The sequence below is a fragment of the Lissotriton helveticus genome, chromosome 12 (assembly GCF_964261635.1).
Source record: "Lissotriton helveticus chromosome 12, aLisHel1.1, whole genome shotgun sequence".
Taxonomy (NCBI): domain Eukaryota; kingdom Metazoa; phylum Chordata; class Amphibia; order Caudata; family Salamandridae; genus Lissotriton; species Lissotriton helveticus.
Window position 1 is genome coordinate 720459602 of NC_136073.1, and position 18746 is coordinate 720478347.

Consider the following 18746-nt stretch of genomic DNA (forward strand, 5'->3'; position numbering starts at 1 on the left):
AAATAAAGAGATGTGAAGCCATGCAGAGCTTTACATCTTTAACACATGACTTTAAATGTTCTTGGGATCTGTTGCTATGCTTTGAAGTTCACAAAGTGTTGATCACCTCTGAAGCAGCCATCTTTAGCACTAACTGAATTGAACAACTCATAACAGTCTGCGTAATAGCACTTTTGATGAGTCAATGTTTTCAAATGGCAAAGTAGGAAACATAAAAGTCAACACTTATTGAAGCTAACGGATGCACATTCCCAGGTAGTCATCACATAATCCATAAAAGCGAATAACACCCGGACTACAATGATATCCCCAGGTGCCCAAAAGCACTGCTATGACAGGTTGTGCACTGTACAGATGCTAATTAACCAGGCATGCACCACGTTTTGGAGGGAAGGGTGCTTTTGTGGGGTTGAGGATACCACTTTATGTAGATCAAGCAAAAAACGAAGAGGCTAAACACTGTGAATGATATATCGTTCTACTTTTGTTCCCAGTAATTGTAAATAATTTTCCTCCTCTATAATGCTTGTTTTAGTATTTCGTTCATCCTGTTTAGCACATGTATTTATGTTCTCCTACCCACAGGAACATCACGCCCTTAAATATTCATACTTGTTGTTCTCTCGTTATTTTTGCTATCATTGGCCCCAGAGTCTAAAATGCGCAATTCCGAAGATGTACGGGGTGTTTTCTCAGAAGCTCAGGAATCTGTGTTGCCAGAGATTCAAGAACAGATACAGGACTACAGGTAATCAGTTCTATAGTTTTTAATACTTTTTGTACTATTCATCACATATGTTGCTGGTGCATGCTGTGCATGTTGCTTGTTAACAATTATTGAATATATATATATATATATCTATATATATATATCTATCTATATATATATATATTTCCTGTAAATTCCAACTATGAATTTGAGCTACAAAATAAAAAGATGGACAATATTTCATTTACAAAGAAAACTTTGAATCCATCAAGTTGGAAATGATTTAATTAAGGAAATGTTAATATGGTAGAAGTATTTTCTTGTTTATTGAATCTAACTATTGCAATCAAAATGTACCGCAGTTTTCTTCACAGTCTGCATTTTTGCTTAGAACCAACCAATAGATTATTGTATTCATACATTGACTAATCTAAAATGCATCTATAGAACAATTGAAATTCAGAGATGGATTGCATTTGAATTTTCTACTCAGATGTTAATTGATACATAGTGGAAGAGTAGAGGAAAATTATTCCTCTGGTGAGACCCTGACAGGATGATCGGTAAGGCTTTTCTGAGAGTTTGAAGATATGAGACCTTTATTTTCGTCTAGTACTGTGACACTGCTCCAACATGGTTTTGCCTAGCACAAGTTGACAGTTGTTCCCAAAATCTGTAAAGCCCGCATGGGGGGCAGGTCTTTTAGGCTCCTCGCAGCCAAGAACTGAAACTTGCTTCCGATAGAACTTCGCCTCGAACCTTCTGAGGCCAGATTTCGCAGAGCCCTAAAAACCCATTTATTTCGCCTAGCACAGCTGTAACCTCTCGATCCATCTATTCCATACTTCGCTCTCAGCGCGGGGACACGCCGGGGTGCGTAACCATGCGCTCTATAAAACTCCTAAATAAAAATATAAACTCCTAAACAAGTAACAGAGGTGCATAAAGTCTAGCCTTACTTCCATCTTGGGTTAACTCGGCCCAGAGAATGTAGCACAAATCAGACAGTAGCTTCTTGTTCCTGTAAATGGGCATCCATTTTGCTGTCAATTATTTTGGGCTCTGTTGGATTGTGGCATCTTGCATCAAGAAAATGTGCAGGGCTCTTCGATTTTGATCACATCAGTGAAGCCAGAAGCTTGCTCCTCCCTGATATCATGGATACTTGAGGCTTGAACGACATCCTGTAACAGTGGACCAGAGAAGGTTCTACTTTCTGAATATATTTTTTTATCAAAATGTCTGCCTTTGTATGACTTGTGTCCACTACTTTGCAACAGTTCGGAACTAGCTGGCCCACGTTTTGAACACCTTTGTAGCCTTCAATTTTGGCACCCTTTAGGAGCTGAAATGCGAAGTCGACTAGCAAATCTACCATCAGAGATTTGGGATTTCTTAGTGTGATCCTTGTTGTGAGAAGTTGGCCTGATGTGCAGTGCTCACTATTCTAGTGATCACTATATATCAGTCCAAACAACCCTTATTGATGATTGGTTGTAAGTCAACCTTATAGACCAGCTATCCTAGTAGCATGGATACGAGCAGTCTAAGGCTAAGACTCTAGAGGGCGTGTTAAGCCAGCTGTTTTACCATCACATTACCCCTTGAACACCCAGTGAAAGGACACCACACAAGTTGTTATGAAAATAAACAGTGTATTTATTTATAACAAGACTACCCTGGCTCTTTATGAGACAGGGAGCTAAGCACACAACAAAACTCTTACGAAAATACTTTTAAGTTAGCACGTTACACAAATGCCCGAGGGGCACGAAAAACCATATACGCTAAAAGTGGAATGCGAATTACTAGCAGGTAAGTAACAGTTCTAATAGGCTTTGGAATCGCTAGGACTGGACTAGGGAATCGTTAGATTACTACTAGGAGGCCCAGGGGACTCGGGTGCAGAGTGTGCACTCTCACGCGGGATGCGGGACAAAGTCTATGGAAGCTAGAATTCACAAAGTTAGTGTTCACGGGCGAACCCGACCTGGTAGGAAGAAAATGACAGTGGATCCTGACCCTTGGATAGTGAGGCTATGCTGGGACACCGGAGTGCCGAAGTTACCTAGCCCAGGGGCTGCAGCTGCATAGGTCTGAAAAGACGTCGGGGATCTCGTTGCCGGACCAGGAGCCTGGAAGGAAGAAGTTGCTGGCAGGCGACCAGTGAAGGAAAGTTCGATGGATCCAAGCCTGGATCAAGGAAGAAGAAAACCTGAAAGCAGAGGGGACCAAGTTCTTGAATCACTAACCAGTGATTAAGTGGGCACCAGGATGGCACCGGGCGAAGTCACCGCAGTCAGGTGAGTGGGCGCTGCTGGGCTCTGCAGTCTCTCGGACCAGGAGGCGTTGTCGGCGACCAGGATGGAGGTGCGAGCTGTCCCACGAAGGATGAAGTCGTTGGCGTCGAAGTTACCCAGGATTGGGCAACAAGCCTTGGCTAATTCAAGCCCACGCGGTGGACTCAAAATGGCGTCTTGAGTGGACCAGGAGGGTCCAGGGTGCTCCTCTTCTGGAAGGGAGCAAGGGCCAGTCTGGAGCAACCAGACCAGCAGCAGAAATGTCGTCGGGCGTCGTCAGGAAGGCCACAAGCCAACGGGCTAGTAGCCAAACAACGCGGTGAGCAGCGGAAAGCAGAAGGGCCCCACGCAGATCGTGGAGATGCTGGGGGGCTGCTCTTCGGTGCTGGAGCTGCTCAGGGTGGGGGCTTCTCGGACCCCAAAGCACTCACCAGGAAATTACTCGGTGGGCTTGCTGTGCAGAAGTCGTGCAGTCTTGGCGATGGCCGGTCCCTCGAGGTCTCGTCGCACCCACGGTTCTCAGCTGTGCTGTAGAGGTGGGTAGAGGTCAGAGGTGCCAGGGAAGCCGGGTCTCGTCGAGCTGGGCAGTCGGATTCCGGAGGAAGGACGTGCAGCAGACCGCAGTGTTCTTAGATGGTGCCTGCGGATGCAGGGTGACTACTCCTTAGCCACAAGGGAGAATCTTGAGGAAGAATCGTGAAGTCCTTTCGTGGAAAGTGGTATCTTGATTCCAAAGATGATCTGATTTGGAAGGGGGCCAGTCTCTACCTTTATCCTGTAAAAAGGGGCTGGCACGCGACTAAGTCCTGCCCTATGGGTGGGACTAGGAGGGGGGTGGGTACACCCACTTCCTTGGCGGGCTTTTCCCCAGCACAGGGTCTGGAGTGACCCTGGAACTGGTTCCAGCCAGCCTATGCACAGTGAGCACCGGGGTGCCACGTGCAGTCACCTTCCTCTAAAGCCCTGCCTACCTACAATACACAAAACCCTGTCTGGGACGGTGCTGGCACCGCCCCTGGCAGGAAACCCTTTGTCCTTATCTCCTGCTCTGGGAGGACTCCCAGCAGCAGGAGGGCAGACTTGTGTCTCGGTGGCAGCATCCATTTTGTGGATGCTAAGGCTCTGTCTGACTTTTAACCGGGTTATAGGTTACAGGCATGTCGTGTCCCTCTAGAAGGGTGGAATGCTAACCCCGTCGCCAGAATTGGCGAGGGGTTAGTATTCCAATTCGTATGACACCTTACTCGACATGTTTTGATAAAGCGATACCAGAGTTGGCACATAACCGCGAGGATTATAATGCACTTAAGAGTATATGGTATGCGATATCATGGAAACGGCTAAGGGATGGGTCCCGAAAGCCGCAGACAGGCTCAGCTCATGCCAGAGCACCATCTCACACGATTCCAAGCACTCTGCCTTCAGGATTGTTAAGGCCTGCCATAGGAGTGACTGATAGGAGATCTGTGTGTCCATTTTTAGGGTTAGATATAGGTATACTATATCTAAAGCAAAGGGTGAGTACACCACCTTGCCCCAGCTGTCGTGCAGCCAGTTGTGTCAGATTTGGATGGCCATCCAGGGGTGGCATAATACATGCTGCAGCCCCTGGTAGGCCCTGGGTACACCTAGGCCCTGGGTACCTAAGGTACACAGTACAGGGACTGATAAGGTGACTCAGTATCCAATTTAGATATGTACCTAAGGTACATGGAATCCATTTTACAGAGAGAGCAGTGGGCCTGAGGTCCTGAACAGCAGGGCCTCAGGTCAACTAAGTCAGAAAACCAGCAAAACACCAGGCAAAAAGTTGGGGGCAACCATAGTCAGGGGTCAACCTTCCTACACTTGTTACCAGTGATTTTGATGATCTACAGACAAGGGACATAGTTCCAATAATAAAAATAGCCATTTGTAAGGTTATGAACATTTCATGTGTGTGATTTAAGCTGGTGCATTTTAAGATTTTTTTCTCAACAAATGTTATTGTTTTTTCTGCCACAATATGGCTACAGGGGCCAAGTCATAAGTGTACATATCAATGTATATAAACATGGCATTTACATCAGCAGTTATAAACATCATATACTGGAAATGTTTTGCAACAAACCAAGTGTGCAATGTCCTACGTATGCTCCCCAGTATATGCCCTCCAGCACCCCAATGTCCCGAACATATTATTGGTCACACATCTATTTGATGAGCCGCCATCACTTATCTGGAAGCATGTACGGGGATTGTTTCTGCAGAGGCCACTGGTAGACCTCGATACTCCGCCCATCTGTGCCAAATCCTGTGGTGTTTTTGTAGTCATCCCCTGGCCAGGAAAATTGGTAACTCCATACCCATACAGAAGTCCATGCCTCGTTTCCACATACCCAGTAGAAGAGAGGAGGTAGCCTTTCGCAGTCTGTTGATTTCCCTCTTTGCAAGGGTAAGTCCTAGAAACAATATGTGTTGTTTATACCTATTGTCCCTGATTTCGTCTGTGATATGTAAGCAATTCAATTTAAGGGACATGGGAAGTTTCCAGGCAAGTAACTCAGATAGGCATGTCACAACCCCCACCAAAACTTTGTAAGGGTACTACAAGACGTTACAGTGTGAAGAAAGGTACTCTCGCCAATACCACAGCATAAGCAGGTAGGTGAGGCCACCTGGCCGATTCGCCAGAGCCTTTGTCACATGTAATACACTCGATGTACATACTTGTAATGTTAAGTCACACTCTGGAGGAAATGGCTGCACCCCGTAGGGATTCCAGTTCCTCTGTCCAGTCATCATCATCATCATCTAGTGATCTGAGGTCGCTCTGCCGGGCCATACGAAGGATGCCTAATGTAATGTTACTATTGGAGATATGGGACTGATATATTTTAGTGATCTTGTTAATCCTGAGGTCGCCCATAAGCAGTTTGCCTTCTAGTGGGTTGAATTCCGGGAGAGCTTCTAGGTTTTTAAGATATGGAGAGAGAGCCTGGCAAAATTGTAGATATTTGTTAAACTGGCTACATGGCATGGCAAATTTGCTTTGAAGCTCTTGAAAGGATTTAAGGATCAGACCATGCATGACCTCCCCTGGTAGGAATATGCTAATATTATCCCAGCCTTGGAACCCGGACAGAGTATTCAATTGTGGTAGGAAACCATTGTGTCAGAGCGGGGTCTCCCGTTTGAGACAGCCCCACCACTTCATCCGCTGTAGTGATTGTCTCCACACCTGATTCATCACTTGTGCTGCCGACAACAGCTATAAAGATATGAGTAAAGGGAGTTATCACCCATCGTTCCACCACGTAGGCTGGGTTGTCCCTGGTGAAGGACCACCAGCCATTTAGCGATATAAGTGCGAAGCTGCATAATAGGACTGGATGTCTACTGCTGCTGCAATGCCGCAGCCGTAGGTGGATTGAAAACTGGTATATATGGCCACCCGGGCCTAGCAACCAGAAGGAAGTTATTCTCTTTCAGAGGTTCTGAAGTACTGGGTTTTTAAGAACCCAGCGGTGCCAGGGAACACACCCTAAGAGTTCGAGTCCTTCCTGTCCCAGACTACAGAAACACAGAGTCTTCTTGGTGAAGTCAAAGATCAAATTTAATGGCTGCAGACAGTAACAGGTATCCTAGAAGTACAACACGGTGTATATTCTCAGGAGACTGCACAACTTACAAAGCCAGCCATCCCTTTTTATACAAAATATTATGCTTTAGGCAAACATTCCTTATTTTACAGTTGACCATTCACATATTTTGATGACAAAGAAAAAGCAGATTCATGATGACAAGCCCATTTTCAGTTTGTTCAGCCCACAATCAATTTCCCGGCAAGGCCCAACATTTTCATCAGATATCGGACGGACCCCTAATAAAATCGGGCACCTCCTCGTAAAGCAGGTCATAAAGAAGGAAACAGAGACAGGTGTGTGTAAGATTAGGCATGGTTTGTATGCAATGAAAGGTTTATGGTATGCTGTGCCTTGATCTTAATCTCGTTCGGCCACTGGGAGAGGAACTGGCCGAACAGGTTTGGCTTCAGGCAGTGGAGTCAACTTGCCCAGGTCACACAAAAGTCAGCAAAGGTGTATGTGTCCTTAAGACTCGTTTTGGCCTTAGTCATCAGCCTATGTGAGGGCAACCACAAAATGGCTGCCATGCACAAAATGGAACCCAAGGGTTCAGGACGAGATCCCTGATTTCAGGGTGATCTCGCCACTCGAATGCGCCGAAAATGCTCGTACATAGTGTACTCGTCATTCTCGGTCCGCTGATACCAAAATCGTCAAGATTAGACGATGTTTATTTATGACACGGGTCCAGAATTTTCAGTACCACAGGCCCTCCTTTTGCCCTTACATAGGCAATCAACCTACACTCACGCTAATCTGAGTCCAGGTCTATATTCATAAAATCATTGAGATGTTGCTGTAGCATCATCCTATTACTTAGCTCGTCCCTTGATACAGGTTTCCTTACACACGATGTAGCACAGAGGCCACATATAGCAGGAGCACACTGTACGCACAGACAGAACAGGAAAAGGATGGCTAAGATCATCCCAATGACCATCAGAATCTTCCATCCCCAGGCGGATATCAGTTCCCAGAAACACCCCATCAACGACCAATCTCCTTTATCCACGTGAATAGATTCAGAGATCTTGTGTAGTTTAGAGATGGCCTGGTACACTGTTGGAGCGTTATCTGGAATGAAAACACAGCAACTCGATTGGATCACTTTACATACCCCACCTCGGTCTGCAAGTATGACATCTAGCGCAACTCTGTTCTGAAGAGTCATAAGACGATCCGACTGGAGCTCAGCAGTCAAGTTACTAAGGGCACCGGCAGTTACAACTACGGTGGATTCAACCACCCTCGTCAATTGTCTTATGTTCCTGCTGTTAACCATAGGTCCCCAAAACGGCAGAAAACCCTTAAAGAAGTCTCCAAATTCTTGTCCCGCAGTGTCTTCTTTACTGAAGACACCTCTAACTATCCTTGTCTTGTGGTAATCTGCCGCAGCTGTGTAGGTGGGTGGCAACAGGAACGAAACAAAACATGTGCCCGAGAAGTCAGGGGGCAACCATGTGTAGGCTCTATCATGACAGATGAAATAGGTACTCTTAGCTGCTAGGAACGAAGGGGAAGTCTGAGACGCAAAACATATGTCTCCGTGCAAATACTCTTTCCTAGCTGAGCTCTGGGATTCTTGCCATTACCTTGCAGACATAGGTGACCCTGATGGGGTACAATCCAAATCGGGGAGGATCTCTTTGCTCGCTGGTTCTCACTCAGAGTAGCTCCATATCCGGTCACGTTCCATCCTATGTATACTAGTGTCTCATCTCTCGGGATAGTTTCGTAGGAGATGTCTTCCTTAATCATGTCTACTATACCCTTAACTAGAGCACTATTCTTAGGATTGTCTTCCACAGAACGTAGGGGGTGGACTTCATGAGCATAGATGAACATCGTTCTGTATGCCCACACAGAACCATTGTAGCTAAATGGCAGGACCAGATAAGGGATACCTTTATCAGTAGTATGAGGCATAAGACCACACACCCAACAGTTAGTCGTGTTCATTACTAATTGGTGTTGGTGCAAAAGCTGAACGAAAGAGTTATTGATAAACTCTAATCTCCTAACGGATTCATGTTCAGGAAAAGAGTGAAAAGAATGTGAGGAAACAGTAGAAGGAGGCATGGGCTGTACAGTTGGTGCAAATGTCACTTGAAAAGAAAACAAAACATATCCTATTAAAAACATCATTCCACTAAGCAACATAAAAATGCAAAATATCAAAAAGCTTTTTCTGGTCATCATTATACACATTTTGGTTTTAAAGTTCATCTCTTTGGCAGGTCTCTCCATCTCGAAAAACTCCATCCTCTAACCTTGCTGCTCGCGGAGGTAGGGTGTTCCGTGCTAAGGAATGCGCCTGTCAGTCCAAGGGAAACGCCCAAGAACCAACCAGAACCGTCTACCTTGTGTCTTCGGCTTGCACTCCAAAGACTTGTCGCCCGCGACCCTACAGCTGAACCCGGATGGTGGTTCGAAAAACAAAAATAAAAAAGTTTCTCAGATGAGAGAGCTGCACTTTCAAAAATAGCAAAGAAAAGGGAGAAAAATTGTATTTGTCCATAGTTCTCGGCCTCAGATTATAACAGCTTTTTCCAGGTAATGTCTGGTCTTGGAACAAGAGTTCAGGCTCGGTAGTGTCCAATCGAATTGACGGTGGCACAGCTTCCTGCAAAAGATTGTCACTTTCTCGTTCAGAATCAGTTCCTTTTACACGTGCATCGCTGAAGGGCAGAAAACGAGGCACAGTCTCAGTTTCAGAGTCAGCAATACCCTCCTGGACCCACCGGTCGTACGGCAGAGGCAAAGGGACCCTCTTGCAGTGTACGCCGTGGATCCAGTTCTTCTTGCCTTCGACTCGCACGGCGTATCTTGTTGACAAAAGGACTAGGTGAGGGCCGGTCCAGCGGGGCTGATCATTCTTTGTCCGCTGGAAATTTTTCACCAAGACCCACGAACCAGGATCAATGGTGTGTCCTGGAGTTTCGGAGACCTGAGGCAGAGTATCGTGAACCTGTTGGTGTAAAACACGCAATTTAGCCGTCAAATCATACAGATAATCAAGCAATACAGGGTGTTCAATCTCACTGAATTTTGTCGGCATAGGCACTCCCCATATGTTGGCCGGGCGGCCAAACACGATTTCATATGGACTAAGTCCCACTCGTGAATGCACAGTCATTCTTGTCGATAGAAGTGCTTAATGGTAAGGCATCGGGCCATTTAAGGCCAGAGCTCGCTTGTATTTTGGCCAGTTTCAGTTTTAACGTGCCATTGTAGCACTCTACTAGTCCAGCTGATTGGGGGTGATTTGCAGCGTGGAATTTTTGCTGGATTCCTAGCCCTTCACATACTTTTTTCATCACTCGACCCACAAACTCACTCCCATCATCACTCCAGACCATTCTCGCCAAGCCGAATCTAGGGGAAAAACTCTTTGACAAGGGCTTTAGCTGTGGATAAGGCAGTGTTGTTTCTCAGGGGATATGCTTCTACCCATCTCGAAAAGGCACAAACAACAACGAGTACGTATTTCAAATTGTTGCACCTTTCCATGTGGATGAAATCTAGCTGCAAAACCTCGAACGGATACGTTGGAGGCGCAAAATGACCAGCTGGAGTTGGGGTTCCCCTACCAGGATTGTATTTCAGACACACCATGCAATACTTGACCACATTCTCTGCATACTTAGGAATTCTAGCATTTTGCCATACTGGAGCCAACAACTTACAAATCCCTTTCACACTGATGTGAGCCATTCCATGGGCCATTGTAACCACTGCAAGCACATATGCATCGGGTAACAACCATCGCTGATGTTCTGACAATTCAACCCAACAACCATTTGCATCCAATTTACCCGTACTCTCTCTCCACACACAACTCTTTCTCTGTAGCTTCAGCTTGAATAGACTTCACACTCTCTATCGTATCTTCACACATTCCCGTGTCACCAACCCATCTCGCAGGGCCTGCAACATACATTCGACTCATCACATCCCTCGCTGTTTCTTTTGCGATTTCATCAGCAAATGCATTGCCACGACCAACATCATCAGTAACCTTCTTATGTGCACTGCATTTCACAATCGCAACTTGCAACGGCAAAGGAAGTGACTCAAGAAGCTCATTCACCAACTGACCATGTTGTATCTTGGCTCCATGCGAAGTCAGAAACCCACGCTCTTTCCACAATCGTCAAACTATGAGCCACACCAAATGCATACTGGCTGTCAGTATATATGGTCACTTTCATTCCTTTCGATAACACACACGCTCTTGTAAGTGCAATCAACTCTGCTGCTTGAGCTGAATTATGTGGGATACGTGCAGCTTCAACAATCGTATGTAAAGTCGTAACAGCATACGCTGCAGTCGTATCACCATTCGGACGCTTGAAGCATGAACCATCCACCCATAAAATACCATCACACTCCACAAGAGGAGTGTCTCTGAGATCTACTCTCCCTTTCGTTTCTTCCACTGTCTTAAGAAAACAATCATGCTGTTCAGAAACATCTGTTTCTGCTACAATCGGCAACAACGTAGCTGGATTCAATGTGTTGCATCTTTTTATGTGCACATGACTCGCTAAAAGTGTCAACTCGTAACCTGACAATCGAGCACTAGTTAAGTGCTGTGTCTTGGTCCTGTTTAACAAAATGTCCACTGCATGTGGAACCATTACAATCAACATATTATTCATCACTAAACCAGCAGACTGTCGAATAGAAACTGCTGCTGCCGCTGTGGCTCTCAAACAACTCGGCAATGCTCTAGCTACCGGATCCAAAGTCGACGAAAAATACACGCATGGACGTTGCTTGTCCCCAAAAGACTGTGTCAATACTGACAATGCACAACCTTCTTTCTCATGGACATACAGTGTAAAAGGCTTACTGTAGTCGGGGGTACCCAACACAGGAGCCGAACACAATGCATCACGCAATTCGGTAAAACTTTTCTGACAATCTTCAGACCATGGAAGGGGATCCGGTGTATCTTTACAAGTTAATGCCACTAAAGGTTTGTCCAGCAAAGAAAAATTCGGTATCCATTGTCTGCAATATGACGCGATACCCAAGAAAGCCCGCACTTCTCTCTGTGTCCTTGGCACACTCAATTTTGCAATTGCCTGAATTCTTTCAGGGGTCAGTTTCCTTCCCTCCTTCGATAAGAGATGACCTAAGTAGGTCACTTCGTGTCGACAATATTGTAACTTCGAAAGGGACACTTTGTGATGCAAATCAGACAAATGACGGAACAATGACAATGTTGCTTCTTTACAAATTTCCTCAGTATCTGCAGCGACTAGCAAATCGTCAACGTACTGAATAAGGGTAGCGCCATCAGGTAGAACAATCGTATCAAGCTGTGTTTTTAAAGCCTGACTATATATCGATGGACTGTCACAATATCCTTGGGGAGCGCGTTTGAACCGGAAGCTTCGTCCTCCTAAACAGAAGCCGAAAATATCCCTACTCTCCTCGGCAATTGGGATGCTGAAAAAGGCATTTTTCAGGTCAATCACTGAGAACCAAGTGGCGGAAGCTGGAATCATCGTTAATAAGGCAGTGATATCAGGGACAACTGGAAACTGTGGCACAACTATTTTATTCACCTCTCTAAGATCAATCACAAACCTGTAAACAGGTGGCTGGGAAGGGTCAGTACGCTTCAAAACAGGCAAAACCGGGCTATTGCAAACGTTGCCTCTTGTCTCCTCAATTACATCTTTTTCACTCGAATCATAAATGATTGCTAGCAACGCTTTCTCACCTACACTAGAGATCTTGTATTGGGGAATACGTGGCATTTTAGCATTCGCTTTTAATGTCACAAGATATGGTAGTATTTCCAAAAGACCCACATCATTAGGACCAGTAGCCCAAAGATTATCAGGAAGAGATAACAATTCTGCCGGAAGTTTATTCTTCAACAAATACATTTGGGAGACCACTTTCTTACCCAGTGTAAGCTGTACTCCCAAAGGAGAACAATACAAAGTTGCATATAATCTTTTTAACATCCAATCCTAACAAGTTCTCACCACAACCCGTTGTCAAAATAAGGGGTGCTTCTAATTCACAAGGTCCAACAGAAAGGGACATAGGACTAGAAATCGGGTTCCTAAACGGGGCGCCAGAAAAACCTACTGAAACATTCATTTCGCCAGACAAAGGTGCGCCAGGGAGTTTAGAGTGCATAATAGAACTCTTTGTAGCACCAGTATCCAACAGAAAAGGCTCTGACACACCTGATGTAATCACCTCAACATAAGGTCCACTCTGATCTACTGGAACTGAAACAACTCCCTCTCTTTGTCTATGGCTGTCCTAGCAATCATCACCTTCCATATTCTCATCTTCTGCATAGTAGTCATCAGCATAGTACTGAGTCGTCCTACCGGATGTGTTATTCTGCTGATCAAAACTATTCATTGAATTCTGAGGAGGGACTGGACCTGCGTTCTGGGAGAATCCTCCACGTCCTCTACCTCTAAGAGTTTGTGAAACACCTCGAACTCTTGCGCTAGAAACACCATTCATACGCTGTAAAAGAGCAGGACAGTTACTTTTAAAATGACCTTCTTCTTTGCAATATGCACACTGATTAGGGCCTACAGGAAAACGTTGTTGAGAAAACTCGAACCTTTGCGAGTTTCTCTGAAATTGCTGAGGTTGCTGATAATCACGCTGACCATTACGGGGCGGATAAGCTTGCTGTAAAAGAACCTTCGTCTTTAACTCTTTAGTTTTCTTTTCTACTCTATCTTTCTCGTCCTTGTCTCTATTTTCGTAATACTGCGCAGTAGCCAATATCTGTGCTGATGAGGAAACGGCCCACGAACTCTCTGACACTTTCAATTTCTTACACAACTCAGGAAGCAAATTATGTACGAACTTGTCAACGAACAACCGTTGACCACCTTCTGTACTCATATCTTGACCACTGTGGTCGATGAACGTCTCTTCAAACCTGGTGAAGAAATCAGACACGGTTTCCTCTTTCTTTTGCTTACATGCAGACAATTTGTCCCAATTCACTCGCATAGCAGGCATTAAAGTCTTGATGTAAGTAACTATCTTACCAGGGAGTTCTGCAACTAAAGGCTCAGGTTTAGCACCACCAACTTGTCGGCCATCTGCAGCAGCAATATTAACCCAGGAATCATCTAACTCCTGTGCATGATCAGTGTGGCGAATCAAACCCCATAACGGCTGTGGAACAACATTTCCAAACAACATGTCGATATCGGCTAAATTCATAATGCATGAGTCTGCAGTCTGAGATAGTTCCTTATAATATCCTGCAGGATTTTTACGGGGGTCAGGCAAAGTCTGCTTAAGGGCCAAAACTTCAGCTCGCTTCCAAGGAACATGTACAAAAACACGCTGAAAATGTGCTGGCACAGCTGGGGGGTTATTTTTTGGACCAGCAGGTACTTCTTCCTTCCATACCAGAGAAACCTCTCTCATGGGGTACTGTCTCGCTTTCCTCCTAACAGAGGGATCAGGCTCAAACAATGACCGAGAGATAGCCTCCCTCCTAAATGACAACAATGTCGCAACTGCTCTTTCAACATCGGAACCCACAATCGTTCCTTTTGCAAACTCGAACCGTACACGGCACAACTCAAGTGGATTGGGCTCCAAATCATTATCCTCACAAAGAAAAGCACACATTTTATCAAAAACGTATCTTTGCTTCGGTGCTTCCCACTGATGGAAGACATCCATAACAGACTCTAGCTCATATCTTGTAGGATCTGTAACCCATTTATGTGCCAAATAATCCAACGTTTCCCGCTCTCAAGAGTCGGGCAGTTGACTACGCAACTGTTTGTGCGCTGAAACAGGGGTCATACTTGCTGCCCCAAAAAGAGGAGATAGGAGACTAGCAACAGTGTCAGTCATTCTCTGTCGAACAGAAAGAGAAGTCGACGAAAGAACAGGGGGAAAAGCAGAGTGAGGCAAGGCAGATGCAGATGCGGACGCAGAGGCAGTAACAGTAGGAACATCAGAAGAGGTAGTCGATGCAGTAGGCAAAGTCGTAAGAAGTACAGAGGGAGCAGGTAGCAAAGTCAGCGGCCCTTGAGGAGGCTGAGCCGTAGCAGTAGGAGCCAACTGAAAAGGAGCTGGCGGTTGTGGAGGAACCTGAGGCACAACAACCGGAGGTTGCACAACTAAAGGTTGCGGAGGTGCAGTAGCACAGGGGGGTGTCGAATTCAATAAATGTGACATTAAAGGATCTTTCTCAAGTTCCTTTGCTGCACCCTGCTGGAGAGGTAACAAAACTGGATAGCATTTATCGATTTCCATTTTACGTTGCCTGTGCAACTGCTCACTCGCTTGCTCTTCTTCATCATCTTTATACTGCATAGCAGCTTGCATTATCGAGATGCCCTTTTCTCTTTCATTCTTTTTAGCTAATTTAATTTCTTTCTGTTTGGCTTCCTTTCGCCATAGGCGGAAAGAGTCAAACATCGCCGGCCGGGCTTTCTTCTTAAAAAGTTTAACCTCTAGATTATCTAATATCTCTGTCTCAAAACTACCATATTGGGGCCATTTTAAAACACCATCCTTCCTGGTGTATCGAATCCATACTTCGTTATACGTGATGGGGCCCACGCCGTGCTTCACATAGAGTTCATAAGTTGGAGTTCCAATCGGGGGAACCGGACACGAGTCCTCCAATCGGGAATCCCTATTACAACCAAGACAAAACAAATTTCCAAGTCTGCTAAGACCAGGCATCTTCGCTCTCTAGTCTAGCTTCAAACTTCAAAGGATTATCGAATACGATAGTCTCGTGAATACACGAGTCCCTCAGCTTTGGTACTTGCAAGTTTCAAATCAAAGATCCCAAGGGGATACCCAAACTAAGAACCAAACTAAGGACTGGGAGACGCTCCACTTATACTTAACGGAGGTATCGATGACGTCACCAGAAGACTCGTCTATTGTTTCGCTCTACAAATCATCAAAGGGTCCAAGACAGGGCGATAGTCAGGGCAGCAGTCCTTCGTAGCCGTCGGGAAGCGGGGAACCTCGCAGCAAAGACTTTCGGACCACGACGACATACAGGGGTCGATGAAGTGGTTGGCCTTCCTCCAGAATTTTCACACAAAGCTCCTCACGAACCTCTGGCTTGGACCGGTACTACTGAAATCGCCCCACGTTGGGCGCCAACTGAAGTACTGGGTTTTTAAGAACCCAGCGGTGCCAGGGAACACACCCTAAGACTTCGAGTCCTTCCTGTCCCAGGCTACAGAAACACAGAGTCTTCTTGGTGAAGTGAAAGATCGAATTTAATGGCTGCAGCCAGTAACAGGTATCCTAGAAGTACAACACAGTGTATATTCTCAGGAGACTGCTCAACTTACAAAGCCAGCCATCCCTTTTTATACAAAATATTATGCTTTAGGCAAACATTCCTTATTTTACAGTTGCCCATTCACATATTTTGATGACAAAGAAAAAGCAGATTCATGATGACAAGCCCATTTTCAGTTTGTCCAGCCCACAATCAATTTCCCGGCAAGGCCCAACATTTTCATCAGATATTGGACGGACCCCTAATAAAATCGGGCACCTCCTCCTCGTAAAGCAGGTCATAAAGAAGGAAACAGAGACAGGTGTGTGTAAGATTAGGCATGGTTTGTATGCAATGAAAGGTTTATGGTATGCTGTGCCTTGATCTTAATCTCGTTCGGCCACTGGGAGAGGAACTGGCCGAACAGGTTTGTCTTCAGGCAGTGGAGTCAACTTGCCCTGGTCACACAAAAGTCAGCAAAGGTGTATGTGTCCTTAAGACTCGTTTTGGCCTTAGTCATCAGCCTATGTGAGGGCAACTACAAAATGGCTGCCATGCACAAAATGGAACCCAAGGGTTCAGGACGAGATCCCTGATTTCAGGGTGATCTCGCCACTCGAATGCGCCGAAAATGCTCGTACATAGTGTATTTGTCATTCTCGGTCCGCTGATACCAAAATCGTCAAGATACGACGATGTTTATGACACGGGTCCAGAATTTTCAGTACTACAGTTCGAGCTTCCATTAATTCAGACCATTTCGAAACAGATTTGTTACATGTCTGAAGTTGAGTTTAAAGTTCTTCTTAGGCCCCTGTATTTGGAGGGGGGAGCAGCTTTTTAATAGTTTACAACTGTATTATTTAGTTTTTGTCATGCTATTTTCCTCCTTTGCAAGTCAAAATAATGCTGTGCCATTAGTTATTTTCGATTAATTGTTTTGCCAGTGTTCCTGACCTTTGTTTGTTTGCCTTATAGGACAAAGCGGACAATGGGTTTGGGAAGTTTATATGGTGAGAATGACCTCCTGGACTTAGATGCTGATCCCCATAAGGAGCGTCAAATTGCAGAGAAACAGATGTTACAGCTTGACGAGATAATGTGAGTCCAGAGACGTTTTTAGACCGTTTTAAACAACTAACTCCAATGCTTCTCTTAATTATTGAAGCTAATCCGTGTAATTGGTTCATCTTAAAACAAGCATTGGCAAAGCCTATAAGTTTTGCCTTTGTGACCTATCGGTTTTGCCAATGTTTTGTAGCCATGGTGCTCTACGTCGGTGATGCTGTGCAGATGGGCTAAAGTTAAGGGGTATAAAAAGCTTTGAACAGCCACTTTTTTTCTTTTTGGTTACCGGTCCAGGTTGGATTGGCAACTAAAAAGAAAATAAAGCGTTCAATAGAGCTTTTAGTTTTTTTGTGTGCCGGGAACCCACCACTATCTAGAAAGTAGTCATCACTGTGTTTTAAGAGGGGCATTCTTCTATGTCTAGTTGTACTTTGAAGTTTGAAAAAAAATGCAGTTGGGAACACGAAAGGTTTTCGAAGAAATCTCTCTGGTACAAGTCAAAGTGATCCAAAGCATGCATTGCTTTTTGGTTGGTAGGAGTGTAGATTAACAATACAGAATGTAGGACTGGATTGAAGAATAAATCAAATGTTTGATAGAACATAGACTAATCTTCGTCTACAAACACTAATTGTAATGGGAGACAATTCCCTTGGCGGTAAATAGTGACTCAGATGTATCTGTGGCTCAGTGTCTATTACCTGTAGTGTATTTATCATTTTAAATTGGGGTGATAGTTTATACGACATACACAGAGGCGTAATAAATATTGAGGGTCCCATCCCCCCGCAAACCCCTGCAAAGTACACAGAGGGGGCTCCTCCTCCCTGGTCACCACCTACCACTTTTGCTGAGGGGGGCCCTCTACACCACGTGAGCTGCGGGGCATTTGTTATGCCCCTGGACACATACACACCCCAATGCTAGTTAACTTAAGTAGACATTACATTTATTACCCTAGAGAAGCTGTATGCAAAAGCCTAAAGAAAGTTAGGATTTAAGAATAAAATAAGATACTACCAACATCTAGAATGTTCTTCTTTTTAGAAAGCTGTTAATCTTATTTTAATCCCTCTTTTCGTTCTTTGCAGGTCGAAGTATGAGGAAGACAGAAGGTAAGTGATTTATTTGTAGCTCTATAGGGATAAATAGCTACATATGAGCATGAATTAGGGGATGGCTTATGGGGGAGTCTTCATTATCCCATTTTTCTAATTGCTTTAAATAATTCTGGCCTACATATACTAACCTATTATTAAGTCACAATGTTCTGACTCACAAAATAGAGCATTTCTGCCCACAAAATGTTTTTCTAATGTATGAATCCCATTTTAGAAGTTAACTTTTATCAATGCCAATTTTCAATTTGGAAGAGCAGTATTGTAAGCTTCACTTCAAATTGTGAATAGGTATCCTATGTATCAACGGTATGCAACCAGTCACAAACCATTGTAAAATTATTGATCCCCAAGGTGGGGTGGTAACTCATTAGCAGCCAGAGGTCCAGTTTCTCAGATGGAAACATTTTATATTTGGTATCTATGTGACTGTGGGCCAGATGTACTATCATACTGGTAGCAATTTGCAATAAGTATTTTTGTGAACCCTCTTATGTAATAATAGGTCAGTTCACAACATTTCAAATAGGACTGTGTCGCAATCTGACCTCCAAATTAGTATTCCTAATGTAGGTTGGTAATTTCGACTTGTGGAAAGGATAAACGTCCATGCCAAATACAAACCCCTTCAGCGCTTCTCCATGCGAAGACCGC

At 44.7% G+C, this 18746-nt stretch overlaps 1 protein-coding gene across 3 annotated transcripts in view; it reads left to right on the forward strand.

The window, feature by feature from the left end:
- ARHGEF11 (Rho guanine nucleotide exchange factor 11) overlaps positions 1–18746 on the forward strand; it is an 883046-nt gene that overhangs the window by 451946 nt on the left and 412354 nt on the right. For all 3 annotated transcript variants that reach the window (XM_078670282.1, XM_078670280.1, XM_078670281.1), the window contains exons 16-18: positions 652–748; positions 16885–17007; positions 18066–18089. In XM_078670282.1, coding sequence (XP_078526408.1) covers positions 652–748; positions 16885–17007; positions 18066–18089 — 244 coding nt within the window. The remainder of the gene's footprint in view (positions 1–651; positions 749–16884; positions 17008–18065; positions 18090–18746) is intronic.